Here is a 14,826-nt window from a genome sequence, read left to right on the forward strand (position 1 = left end):
GATACCGAATACCGATACCAGTGTTATGATCTCATGTTGTGTGTATAGCTATATCTCGTGTTGTGTTTATAGCTATCTAGCTATATATCTCGTGTTGTGTTTATAGCTATCTAGCTATATATCTCGTGTTGTGTTTATAGCTATCTAGCTATATATCTTGTGTTGTGTTTATAGCTATCTAACTATATATCTCGTGTTGTGTTTATAGCTATCTAGCTATATATCTCGTGTTGTGTTTATAGCTATCTAGCTGTATATCTCATGTTGTGTTTGTAGCACACTCGCACTTGCAGTTTGGGCAACTCCAAAGCAAACTCCACATGCCCCAACATTTAATTTACCTGCCATAGTGTCAACACCTTATCCCTGTGTCGGATCGGTGGTTAGACTGGCATATTCGCCGATACCGATATGAAAGATAAGGGCCGATACCGATACAGTCTCGGGACATCTCTACTTTGAAGCTTATAGATGTGTTCTTTTCAATGCAGTACGTGGGGCTTTGTGGAGTGATGATGATGATGAGAGGATGGTAACACAGCAGTCTAGCTCGTCCTGCTGCCAGCCCACATCTTATTAAAAGCCCACAGAGCTTGCTGCTGCTGCATGCTGGGACTGTGTGTGTGTGTGTGTGTGTGTGTGTGTGTGTGTGTGTGTGTGTGTGTGTGTGTGCCTCTCAAGGGCACATGCTGGACTGAGGTCCTGTTTTTTTTTTACTCTCTCTAGCCTCTACCTGTCTCATTGTGTTCTTCCCGCACGCGCACACACACACACACACACACACACACACACACACACACACACACACACACACACACACACACACACACACACACACACACACACACACACACACACACACACTAGTCTAGTATACAAAAACAGAACAGTGCCGCTGCAATCATCTGCATATATTTTTCACGCCGGTGGTGAGCGTCTTTTATCATTGTCTGGAGTTCACACACACACACACACACACACACACACACACACACACACACACACACACACACACACACACACACACACACACACACACACACACAGGGTTTAATCTCCCTGCCTGCCCGCCTAACTAGGCAGAAAATAACTTGTTTCCACGAGAGATGTGGAAAACAGGCCTTGTTTGAAATATGAGCCGACGGTTTCCAACCTGTGGGCCAGGGCCCACTGGTTGGACGGGAGGATATTGCAAGTGGGCCATGCATCGTCTGATCAAAATCTACAAAGTAAGTAAATAAAGATGGCACATAGCAGTGGAGTAAAAGTACTATATGTTTTTGCTGCGAGAGTGAGGTCTAGCCAACACGAACTCGGGATTCCTGGATCGCTGCCCTGTACAATTTCCTATCCAACTCTTGAGCTCTGCAGTGTTGTCAGCCAAGCTGTCGCGCCGCAGCACATCTACATAGGTGGTATATACACTTCTTTCCCCTCCTGGCTTTGCCCTGGTTTGGCTCACATAGGGTCAATTGACTTGCCTCAAGTTCTGGGTGCCTGACGCAGTGCCCCGGCGTCATGTTCTCGTTCACGGGATTCACTTCATCCAATCACACCAGATTGGACACTTCACACCGGCTATTTAAACTGGAAGTCTGCACTGCTCATCCTGCTTGTTTGTTTGCTGCTGCACACTGATACTGCAGCGCTGCTATCTGCTTAAACCTTTGCTGCTCACCATCCTCCACCCCAGCTACCACCTGTCTCACCCTCCTCCACCCCAGCTACCACCTGTCTCACCCTCCTCCACCCCAGCTACCACCTGTCTCACCCTCCTCCACCCCAGCTACCACCTGTCTCACCCGTCGTTTTTGATCTGCTGTTTAGGTACGGGGGATTCGGAGTCCCTTTGGTTGGGACTGATGCGCTTGATCTGAGTATCTATAAAAAGCAGATCCAATTCACCGCCAAATTAAACCATAATTCCCATACTCTGCAATTTTGCAGTAGGTCTATCTGTACTTTTAGACTTATTGCATACTTACTGATACTTATTGAAGTACAAAATGTGAGTATAGTTTTTCCAACACTGCTTCAATCGTCTCCTAACTCCTCTAGGCGCTGGAGAAAACGCGCTGCAGCGTCCATCATTTATTTTAATTTGCTTGAATCAGCGTTTTGTCTCTCCCTCCTCTGCTGATCAGCAACACGCCTCCAGTTAGTTAGAGCATCTCTTCAACCCCGCCATATATCGACTTCTACTCCTTATCTCTGCTTCTTCATTTCTCTCTCACTCACTTCTATGCGCGCACGCGTGCACATTCTCTCTCTCTTTCATACTCTTTCCCCCTTTCTCATGCACACATAGCAGGCATGCCCCTATAGTACACACCCTATACAAACATGCCTATATGTTATGTTACAGTACGATTAGAAAATCTGTCAGATTGTAAAAGGAGCACTTGCTTTTGGGCGTGAGACGGAGCAAGCCTTGATGTTGCAGTGGTACAACGCGAGTGCTCTGTGCTCACAGGCCCGGCCGGGTGCTGGGGGCTCACGGCAAAACCTCGACCTTAATTGCAGGCTCATCGCAAAGGCAAAAACATCTATTTGGATGGCATGTTATTTAGACAGATGACAGGTCGTTATTGACAGAGCATCCTATTGGTTTACTTATGATCCTAGATGACTATTTCTATGTATTTCAATGTATTACCATGTGTTAATTGTCCTTGCTTATTGTAAATCGGTCTGGATTAAGAGTGTCTGCTAAATGCCCAAATTGTAGTAATTTAACGAATGCCCTGTACCTCTGCCATATAGCCTATGTGTGATGGACTTGCCATAATTATACTGTCGTACTGCTGCCTGCTCTGCGCTGTGTTTAGGTCAGATGTTTCTTCCATCTCGGCTATCAAACAGATAATATGGCAGCATGGAATGCACATCGCTATGTGAATGGCTTATGCATAATTAATCTGTGTTGATTGGTATTCCTACAACGGTAACATGAGGCGCTGTGTGTGTGTGTGTGTGTGTGTGTGCGAGTGCTTGCTTGCTTGATGCCCTCTGTGTGTGCGTGCGTGCGTACTGTGTAGTGAGTGAGAGGAAATGTGAGTGCATGAGTGTGTGTATGTATCCCACGTACATTTGGGTACAAACATGCACTTGCATTATTAGTGCCTGTGTGTGTGTGTGTGTGTGTGTGTGTGTGTGTGTGCGAGCGTGCATGCACACACGCATTGGATGTGTATCGTGATGTGCATGTGTCTGTGTGCATAATCAACGTGCGACACGTGCATGCGTGTGTGTGATTTGATACTCCGGTGCAGCATTTGGTTCGGTCCAGCTGGCTGTGTGTGTGTGTGTGTGAGTGCGCGCGCACACGCCTGGGTTCAGGCCGGGTTCGTGGGAAAGCCGTCTCTCTCTTGGCTGGGTCTGGGGAGGCCAGATGGGGCCGAGGGGATTAAAGGAAACGCTGCCTCTATTTCGGAAGCGTTTTCTCACTGCATGCTGGGTTCACATCAGGCCTGCATGCAGTGTTGATTTCGTCGACTAAAACTAAGACGAAAAATATATAACCTAATATTGTCTTAGGTTATCATAGCTTAGTTTCCATTTAGTTCTTGTCCGTAGTCGACGAACATTTTTCGTCATAGTTCTAGTCGACGAAATCAACAACAGTGCATGCTCTGGTACGTCACTCTGGAGGCTTTGTTTTGGTTCCTCTTGAGAGATCCTCTCCCTCCACCACCCACCTGATAGCTGTCTGAAGTCTGACTGAGATCCTCTCCCTCCACCACCCACCTGATAGCTGTCTGAAGTCTGACTGAGATCCTCTCCCTCCACCACCCACCTGATAGCTGTCTGAAGTCTGACTGAGATCCTCTCCCTCCACCACCCACCTGATAGCTGTCTGAAGTCTGACTGAGATCCTCTCCCTCCACCACCCACCTGATAGCTGTCTGAAGTCTGACTGAAGCCTTTTGGCTAAGAAACAGCTGACAGCGACTACGGCCATACAGCAGCAGCCCAGAGCGATAACGATAAAGACCTGTATAGTTAATGGCCGTTCCACATTGGAGCTGATAGAAGTGGCGTCTAGGGCCCTCTGTTAACCGCCACACGCATCCAGGCCATCAATCCAACCCGCACGGAGAGAGAGAGAGAGAGAGACACCCCCCCCCCAGGGCCTTTGAGGCAAGGAAGAAGAGAAGAGAAAAAAATAACATGGGCTGGTTTATTGATTAGCTATACCCCAGTGGTTTTCAACCAGTGGTCCGGGGACCACCAGTGGTCCGTGAGAGGATTCCGGGTGGTCCCCAATGCAGCTAAATTACGGAGAGTTGGTAACCAAATGGACCCTTATGGATCTTTAACTCTTCAGAGCGAAAAACATTTGACACTCTCAAGAGTCACATTATTGTTAAACCTCTGAACTATTTCATGTACGAGACTGTTTTCCATTTGCCTCTCCTAAATACAGCGTAGAATTGTGGACAAAAAACTCTTTCGTTTTGGGTCCGAGAGACTCTCGCTCTCTCTCTCTTTCCATCTCGCCCTACTTTCCTATCCCTCTTGACCTTTCCTATCACCCCCCCCCCTCTCCCTCTCCCTCTCCCTCTGCCCCCCCGCCCTCCATTCTCTTATGTGAGGTAATTTCATAATTGAAGCGAGCATTGCTTATAGCTCTTAAGAAGCCCATAAAGGGTTGTGACTGAGTGCCTAACATAAGTTACAGCGTGTTGGGGTGGGTGGAGATAATATATTATATGGATCTCAAAGTGGGGTGTAATTAGACGTTAGACGTTAACAGCAGCTGAAGATATGGGTGCTGAATCTCACCTTTTTTTAAATTATTATTATTAATCAACTTAAACAAAATTAAGACCTGAGGCCGATTAAAAAAAAGGTCTTCTAAATCCTAACAGTTTCCTGAACAATCTCAACCTTTTTCATGTCAAGGACTCCCAGAATTATCTGAAAATATGTTGTTCCAGGGACCTCCCAGAAGCAAGGATTTGTGTAAAAAATCACACCCGTGTGAACAGAGTGGTGCAACTCCCCTCTCTCTCTCTCCCCCCCCCTCCTCCTCCTCTCTCTCTCTCGCTCTCTCTCTCTCTCTCTCTAGCAGGCAACAGTGCACTGTCTCTCTCTCTCTGCATGGCACAACAGCGCCCCTACTGGTACTCATACTGGTGCTCATACATACATAGGTGAACATACATACATAGGTGTACACAGACATTGCTGGTTGTAGGAGTGGTTGCACCACTCAAAAACGTAAAGAATATATTGAAAGATTTGCGCAGATCTACAAGCTCACACACACACACACACACACACACACACACACACACACACACACACACACACACACACAGAAAGTGTTTGACACATAAGCCTGCCAGTTTGTATTGACACATAAGCCTGCCAGTTTGTAAATCTGCTACCCCCCCCCCCCCCCCCCACAGGGAAAGTGACAGTGACAGTACAGTATTTTTTTCCTCCACATTGCTGTGGAATTTTTCACAGCGTTTGTTTTGACAGCCTCCATGGTGGCTGGGCTCCCCCCCCCCCCCCCCTCCCCAACAGGGGCACACAGCACAGGTCAGAGGTCAGGGCACCCACTTCCTGTGTGTACAAGCCACTTCCTGCTTCACAGATCCCTCCGGAAAGGGGGGGGGGGGGGGGGGGGGGGGGGGGGGGGGCGTCAGTTGATCTGGCATCCTACAGTTTGTATAGTTTTTTACACATTATTTTATGGATATAATACTCAAGAAATTCCCAGTGACGAGGTCACATTGGTCAGGGGCCGGTCACGTGAGACTCTATAGTGTGTGTATGTGTGCGTGTGTGTGTGTGTGTGTGCAACGTGATGTGACACCAGCAGTGGCAGGAGGCGGAGTCAGCTCGTGGTCAGGGACCCTGGTGAAAGTTAAAAGCGACACAGAGGAAGTATCAGCTTAGAGCTTCTCTCTGGCTGTTGTTCCAGGCAAAGATGTTTCTTTTAAAAAGACAGGACGTCCCAATCAGAGCCACTAGAGGCCAAACGCTACACAAATCCTATAATGTTCTCCTAAGTGGGCGCCGGCTGATCTCGCGATCGTCCAATGTCTACTGGTGCCGTGTTCACATTCACTCTCCCATTGGGACCTGCTTTTTATATTTGTGTGCGCGCATGCATGCGCTCTCACATCTTTCTGCAACTCAGCCAGGTCTTTCATTTTGGAATGTTATCAGCAGACTGTTGTCTGTATTGTCTGCCTCGGGCCCTCATCTCTTTAGTGTGTCAGTTTAATCTGCTCCTCCCTGCTGATTGAAATAACTGCACAGCTTTGACACACCTGAGCGCACGTTGGCTCAGCTGTGCCAACCAGAGCATGTCTGATTCTCTTCTGTGTCTGCCTGTATCTTTCTCTCTCTCTCTGTCTCTCTGTCTCTCTCTCCCCCTCTCCCAATTTTCATCAAAACGAGCTGGAAGGCTAACATTTGGTCTCTGTTAGATTGAGTTCCGCGCAGGGAAGAGTCAGGTGTAACTTTGTTCTTTGTTCTTTGTCCCTTACCGACGGTATTGCGGTAATTACCGCACTCGTGCAGTGTCTGCGAGCAGCGAGAGAGGGAAAAAAGAAAAAGGAGAGAGCCAGAGACATCAGTTCCACCACTGGTCGCTTGTGGAAAGGTTTACGAAAAGAGGACGGACGGGTCGGACAAAACTGTTTTTATCTTTTGACTGACCATTTAGAGGTTAGGTAGGTAGGTCTATCGGGTTGGAAATAATCATTTCAAACACTGTCATTTTTATTTGGAATCGCATTGCGGTTATTGCACCCAGCAGCCCATATACTCTACAACTACTAAAGAGGCGTTTATGTTTTATTTTGCCCTTAAGATATTTCATGGAAGTTCGCTCGGTGAATGTTTCCAACTCAAATGCTGATAAAAAGGCAGAATGAAACTGAATGGATTTCAGTTAACTACTGTATCTCTCTCCCTGAATACTAGGGGAGGCGTTACATTGCAACTTAGAGGGAAGACTATCTTACTCAATCTATAAAAGTTGTGCATTTTCTGTCAGAAATGGCTATACACATCCATATAGGAAAAGGTTAGTTTGGTATACAGGTACACTTTAGAAAGTTGACAGCATTATTTCAATGTTTTGCATGTATAAAACCTCCATGGCAAAGAGCAGCATTCATTCGAATGTACTTAGAGGTATTGCTCCGTTCTCTCTCACTATCTCTATCTCTCTCTCTCTTTCTCTCTGTGTGTGTAGGCATTGGCAACACCAAACACATCCTGCTGCAGCCCTGATGTAGACCGGTGTATATAGGTCGAAACATGTTGGTTTAATAAAGTCTTTCCTCCTTTTTAACTATTAACTGTGTGCAGATCTCCGCTTTCTTTTCTATAGATGTTTTTCCCCCCCCCGATTGATCCCAGGAGCACCTCTTTAACAATTTTTATTTTTTATATTTCGTATACCTGCAGGTCTTTTTTGACTCCACCTGGTTGGTTCCTTGCCACATCCTGCTGTAAGCTCTCTTGTATGGTGAAGGAAGTCGCCACGCTTGGCATTGTCCCATCCGTCTACAATGTCTGAGCACTATATTTGCACGGCTTTAGAGACGGGCTTACCGTACATACGAGAATTATACTGTAAATATAAGACGGGCTTACATGCGAGCATTGTGTTGTAAATACGAGTGGAGGAGCCAGGGACGTGCAGAGAGTGTTAGAAGGGCAGGGGCTGAAATCCTATATAAAGAAGAGGGCACTTTTGGACAGAAATAGCGAAAATAGCAGATCTGCAAGCTCACAACTCTTCAAATCATTTAATCCCAATTTAATACTTCAGCTGCGGCAACTTCTGAACTTGTAGCTCAGCTGTTTTCACAAAACGTTTGACAAACATTTGTCATGAGTTTTTGCACTTTTGGTAGCCAACAAAGTCTTATGCACACCTGTAACACCTTAGCCTAATAGCCACACCAGGTGAGAACACATGGGACTCCTACAGTATATAGCTGTACAAACCACTCTGGTCTGATCGGGTGCAGCAGCAGCATGGCCTGTAGGGGTCGCTAGAGAGCCATTAAAAAGCCTCATTTAGACTGGCAGCCCAAATCTGAGTTTGTTGCTACCAGATCAGTTCCATGCAGTCTGAACAAGGCTATATGGAACGTGACTGCATAAAAACAACATTGTTTTTATCTAGACTCTGGATTACACATTAGATTAGACTCACACATTAGATTTGGGCTGCCAGTCTTAAAGGAGAATTCCGCACCATATCAGTGTTGGGTTACGTTTCTCTCTCTCTCTCTCTCTCTCTCTCTCTCTCTCTCTCTCTCTCTCTCTTATATATATATATATATATATATATATATATATATATATATATATATATATATATATAATCTCTCTCCATCTCTCTCTCTTTCTGTGCCAGCACTGAAACTTTTCCTCTTTTCCTCTCTCCTTCTGCACCTTACTTTATTTATCGCAACTCATTGTGTTCCTTCCTTTCACTTCCACACGTCACCCATCTGTCCCTCTTTTGTCTCTCTCTCTCTCTCTCGGCTAGACCTTATGTTGTTTACCTCTTCTGAGTTGAGGAGAACTCGTCTTCTGTTGTTGTTTTGTCTCGCCTGAGGCGATGCCTCTCATGTTCTCTCCATCTTTCAATATCTCCCCCATTCCTTCTTCACCTTCTCTCTCTCTCTCTCTCTCTCTCTCTCTCTCTCTCTCTCTCTCTCTCTCTCTCTCTCTGTGTATTCAGCTGATCTCTTCCATTTTTTAACGAGCAGTTTTATTACCATTAGTTTAATGACCATGTCTCAGCATTCCTTTATCTATCTCTACTTCCGCTCCATTACGCCCCCCCCCCCCTCTCCCCCCTCTCCCTCCCCCTTCTCTCCCCCTCTCTCTTTCACAATGCCACGCCAGACTTTCCGGTCCTTCATTGCCATCCCCAGCATGTGTCCCGACTCCCTAGTGGTGACATCAGGGAACGACACAATTAAGTGATATATTTATTTCTGCCTATTCGGGCCGACACTGAATAGGCCGAAAAAACATTCTTAGCCATTTTCTGCGGCCGAATATTCGGTGCATCACTAAACTAAAGTCATACTACAGATCTCCATTCTCCTCCATGCGGTATAGCGTTTATAGGTGCATTTAACCCAGGCGACATGCAGGCACACAACAGCTCCATATAGGCTTAGCCCTGCAAGGGCCTGCATAATGCATAGCAGTTGAGAGAGGAGTACGACATGCAGCGTTATGGATGGGGAAATGAAACACGCAACACACGCATGGCTTGTGCGTGTGTGTGTGTGTGTGTGTGTGTGTGTGTGTGTGTGTGTGTGTGTGTGTGTGAGGGAAAGAGAGGGGGGGGGGGGGGAGGAGGAGAGTGATGGCGTGTGAAGACAGTGGGTAGTTTCCTGCTGGGGTCTTAAGAGCGAGAAAAGGTTTCCTACGTTCGTCATCCATGATGCCGCATGCATGCATGCACACACACACACACACACACACACACACACACACACACACACACACACACACACACACACACACACACACACACACACACACACACACACACACACACACACACACACACACACACACACACACACACACACACACACACACACACACAGTGTAAGTAGTGGCCGTGAGGGACTGTGTGCCTGAGGAAATGAAGACGGATACCCCACAACAGCTGTCTGGCATGCAATTGTAAGACACATATCTTGAAGCATACACGCCGTGAGACAGCTGCCAGTCTCAGTCCCTTTCTGTCGAACAAACCACTGTTTAATGACTCATTGTGTGTGTGTGCGTGCGCGTGTGTGGGTGTGTGTAATGCATGGCCTCAATGACAGGTCAGTGACACTGACAACAACCATCTGGTGACGGTCATTGGTGGCTTCGATTTTAGTTTTAGTCGTAGTCTCTTGAATAGTTTTCATTTAGTTTTAGTCACATTTTAGTCTCCCGGAATGTTTTAGTGTTAGTCTAGTTTTAGTCGACTAAATATCATAAGATTTTGGTCGACACCATCTACAGTTGATTTAGTCGACTGAAATGTATTTTGGCGGGCCTTGATGCCGTCCTCCGACTGATTTTACACTGAAAAAAGCCGATCTACAAGCTCACAAGCTTGTGAGCTTGTAGATCAGCTATTTTCAGCATGCGACCAAGTGTAAAATGACTTATACTGGATCTCTTGTCCACTAGTCCCTTCCTAATATTTTGGTCTAGTTTTTATTTGTTGACGAAATTGTCAGTATATTAAAGGTCATTACACACTGGCGAATTAGCGACGCGATGCGAATAAGCGATCTGAAAATGCGAAATATTGCATGTTGCAGTTCGCCTGCGAATCTCTGCAAAATACGACACCAGAGCGAACAAATAAAGAGCGAAAAAGGTCGCATTTCCGCACTTTCGCACATTCACCACTGATGTGGAAGCTTGCATGGACTTCAATTGTCGCCAATTCGCCAGTGTGTAATGACCTTTAGTCTTGGTTTTCAGTCATTTGGTTTCCATTTAGTTTTCGTCAGTGTCAAAAGGTAGTCGACGAACAAATTTTCAGTCTTAGTATTAGTCGACGAGAACAACACTGCCTTTGACCTTTGACCCCATGCACGTGGTGTCTCCTCCTCCTCCACGCAGCAGTAGCGGCGGCGCCCCCGGGTGGTGACTGGAGGACATGACGGAGGAGGAGGGCGTGACGACGGCGGCGACGGTGGTGGTCGTGGCCAAGTGGGACTACGCGGCGCAGCAGGACCAGGAGCTGGACATCCGGCGCAACGAGCGCCTGTGGCTCCTGGACGACTCCAAGACGTGGTGGCGCGTGCGCAACGCCCGCGACCTCACGGGCTACGTGCCCTCCAACTACGTGGAGCGCTGCGGCGGCGGCGGGGGGGGGAGGAGCAACGGCCTGAGGAAGGGCGGCGCCGGAGCCTCGCTGGTCCGCAACCTCAAGGACACGCTGGGTGAGTCAGTCGCGTGAGAAACCTATATGTTTTTATGTCAGTGCAGCTCAAACTATTTCATGTCAAGGACCCCTAGAATTATATGTATTTGGCTGCCGACCCCCGTCGGAAAATATGTTGTTCCAGGGACACCCCAGAAGCAAAGATTTGAGTTAAAAACGTTCGCTCTGAAAGAATATTTATTAAAAGATTTGCGCCACATTTTCACGATTTTTCAAATATAGCAGATCTACAAGCTTTATATTTAGGCCTATCTGTATATCATAGAGGAAATTATGATGAGCATTAAACCCAAACCACACCAAATGGATCACACCAATAATCACAACATAATAACATTTTATGTTATCATGTTTTCTTGTTATACTGTAGTTATTCTATTTATAGTGACTCATAGGAATAGACAACCAGCAGGCACTGACCTGTCCTATACCCGGCCGAACCGCTAACCCCCGCTGTGTTGGTGCCTTGCGCTCTGGTCATTGATCTCAGCGTTGAGCGCCCCTTGTTTTCCAGCGTCACCTTCCGTCTGCTGCGGCAAAGATTTTCCTTCACGCCTGATGGCACTCTGGGACGGTGATGACTGAGAGCATATGGAACGCACGCAGCTGAGAGAGAGAGAGAGAGAGAGAGAGAGAGAGAAGGGGGGGGGGGAGTGATTGAGGGAGAGAAAGATGGGGGTGAGAGAGAGAGGAGGCTGGAGTGATTTCCATCCACATGAGTTGGTCTTCCTATACAAAGACAGTTAACACAGCAAAGATGCTTTTGATGAAGAGCAGGTTAAGATGCACCACAGTCTACTGGAATTTTTATAAACCCAGAACTGGTGATTAGTATAAACTTTTATGATAGAAATATTATCTATAGGCCTAATGGATGAAATTCAGCTTGGTTGCTAAAAGTTGCATGTTGAGCAATTTGAGTAATATGTGACCATACCATTAACAACCTGTATAAGGCAAAATCATTTAAATTTCATCATTCTTTAAGAAGCATGTGACATGTCAAACTAGGGGGTTTTCATCATTCTGAATCCATTCCAAGCATTAGTTTTGCACACAAAACACTCCTTGGGCTAAAAACGGCCATAGCCATCATCACAAAAGTGGTATTGGGTATACGTCATAATCGGTGCGTTACTTTTAATCCTATGGCGGACACTCTTTTTATATCAGTGTGGCCTGTGTGTGTGTGTGTGTGTGTGTGTGTGTGTGTGTGTGCGTGTGTGTGTGAGGTTTCTGCCCGAGAACAACAATTTGTTTTGTTTTTAGTTTGAGAAACACAGCCGTATTGGATGACTGTAACGTGCATTGGATAATGGTAGCATTTACCATTTTAAAAAGTGCTTCACCTACCCAGGGTGTCTCTCTCTCTCTCTCGTCTCTTAGCAACAACTGTGTGTGTGAATGCGGTGATGCACTTTGCTGTGTCTCTTCGGCAGCGTTAGTGATGGATGCAGTTTGGCTCCGAAAGCAATTAGCGCTCCTTTGTCACGGTCAAGACCTCGCTCTGCCATGGGGGGTAGAGAGAGAGAGAGAGAGAGGGAGAGAGAGAGAGAGAGAGACCAGGTTAATTAGTGTGCATGTCCAAGACACTGTCAGAGAACAATAAGAGGTGGTGCGTGCGTGCGTGCGTGCATGCGCCCAGCCTCCATGCATCAGTCGTCATGTAGAGGTTGGGGATAAAGGCCTTTCCGTCATTAAGCCGCCAGTCCTTTCAGTATGCCCAGGCACAGCTTGACTTGTTTTTGGTTTTTATTACGTTTCTTTTTTTTTTGCTTAATTTCCTGTCGGACGCTAAGAATAGCGTCCCACCCCGCAGACGGAGGCTCTCAGGTGGACTGTGGACCTGTTGATGTGCATGAGAGACTGGCACCAACTATTGTCAGCCCAAGAGCGCAGGCACTGCAGGGTAGAAGGGCCTTCACTTCTAGGGATTTTACTACACTAGTTGACTACCGGTAATTGCCTAGTTTACTAGTTGTTTAATTATACCTATTATGTAAAAAATGACAAAAATTATTGAATCCCCGAGTGTACAAATGGAACCAAATGGACCCTGTCTGCAACATTTTTCATGATGAAACAGGGACACATGTGTATTTTCAGAAATGTTGCAACTACATATTAAAGCAATACTACTACTACTGGCACGGTTCACGGATGCATTTAGCTGATATTTATTTTCAGCTCTATAGGGGTTTATTTCAGCATATGTGTCCTATTTATTATTAATACCGAGTTACAGATTTTTCTGCCTTGCTGTGTTCTTTAATACACACTTGTATATAAATCCCTGCAGAGCGAGTGCGTGCGCGTGCGTGTGTGTGGTGCTCAGCAGAACATGCTGCTTTGCATGGCAGTCCCATAGCATGCACACAGGCTGACATGAATGCAGATGTGTGAACACTAATACACACACACACACACACACACACACACGTTTGCATTCTATTAACATATGTAGCAGTTGTTGTCGTCGTATAGCCCTGACGACCTTGCAGTCTTATGCAAAGGTTAAATGTAACTTAGATAGCATGATAGACGGATTCATCACCGGGGCATCCTATAGTTTATGAATTACCTCTTCTTTGCCTTGCTCTATAAATCACTGTGGGTGGGTGCGTGCGTGCGTGCGTGCGTGTGTGGGTGTATGTGTGTGTGCGTGCGTGCACTGGAGGAGAGGAGAGGTGGGGGGATGGGTGGGGCAATGTTTGATTCGTGACCTTTTTGTAAGAGCACCCACTGCCTGCGCTCCCCCGGGAGGAGAAACGACCAGGAGAGATGAACAGGGGAGAGACAGAGAGAGAGAGAGAGAGAGAGAGAGAGAGAGAGAGAGAGAGAGAGAGAAAGGAATCGAGAACAAAAGAAGACAGGTGGAAGAGTGGTTCTAATCTCAGTCGCACAGATACAATATACACAATACATCCAGCGGTTTTCAACCTTTTTAACATCAAGGCCTATTATTTATTGGGCGCATTTGAGAGCCACCATGCATAGCCACAGAGATATCCATTAGTATTCCAGCTGTAGTACACAGAGCTGTTGCAAATGAGCATTGATAATCAATACCTATACCGTGCTAGTCCTGGCCACTTCTGAACTAATCACACAATACCGACAGACAGCCCCAAAGGAATAATATTTGAGCTGGAGGACCCCCCCAAAATGATCATATTTGAGCTGGGGACCACTCAAAATAATCATATTTGAGTTGGAGGACCACTCAGAATAATCATATTTGAGTTGGAGGACCCCCCAAAATTATCAGGGGCAAATTAAAACTGGGGCAAGTCCGGGACCCAAAAGAGAGAGACCCAAAAGAGAGATTAGACGTTTGCCCAAACTAGTGAAAATAGAAGATCTATAAGTCTTTCTCTCTCTCTCTCTCTCTCTCTCTCCCTCCCAGGCTTGGGGAGGACGAAGAGGAAGACAAGTGCGCGGGACGTCTCTCCCACGGCCAGCGCGGATGCCGACTCGTACCCGTCGTCCAATGGCAGCGGAGGGGGTGGAGCCGGCGAGCGCGTCTATGACCTCAGTGTGCCGGCACTCGTCAAGTTTGCCTACGTGGCAGAGCGCGAGGACGAGCTGACCCTTGTTAAGGGGTCAAAGGTCGTCGTCATGGAGAAGTGCAGCGACGGCTGGTGGCGAGGGAGCAGCGCGGGCCAGGTGGGTCTTCAACGGTGTTGATTTCGTCGACTAAAACTAAGACGGAAAATGTTCCACTGACGAAAATTAAATGGAAACTCCCCAGGCTTTTCTCTCTGCCTTAGGTTGTGACCATGAGGCTTTTCTCTCTGCCTTAGGTTGTGACCAGGCTTTTCTCTCTGCCTTAGGTTGTGACCAGGCTTTTATCTCTGCCTTAGGTTGTG

At 46.7% G+C, this 14,826-nt stretch overlaps 1 protein-coding gene across 2 annotated transcripts in view; it reads left to right on the forward strand.

The window, feature by feature from the left end:
* The window catches only part of LOC308311342 (cytoplasmic protein NCK2-like), a 35,119-nt gene that overhangs the window by 14,658 nt on the left and 5,635 nt on the right, over nucleotides 1–14,826 (forward strand). Inside the window, exons 2-3 of one of the 2 annotated variants that reach the window (XM_080758028.1) lie at nucleotides 10,633–10,955; nucleotides 14,364–14,623. In XM_080758028.1, coding sequence (XP_080614154.1) covers nucleotides 10,670–10,955; nucleotides 14,364–14,623 — 546 coding nt within the window. In that variant the 5' untranslated portion in view covers nucleotides 10,633–10,669. The remainder of the gene's footprint in view (nucleotides 1–10,632; nucleotides 10,956–14,363; nucleotides 14,624–14,826) is intronic. The other variant, XM_080758029.1, reaches the window with a different exon arrangement.

Source organism: Protomyctophum bolini (assembly GCF_963924005.1).
Source record: "Protomyctophum bolini genome assembly, chromosome: 24".
Classification (NCBI taxonomy): Eukaryota; Metazoa; Chordata; class Actinopteri; order Myctophiformes; family Myctophidae; genus Protomyctophum; species Protomyctophum bolini.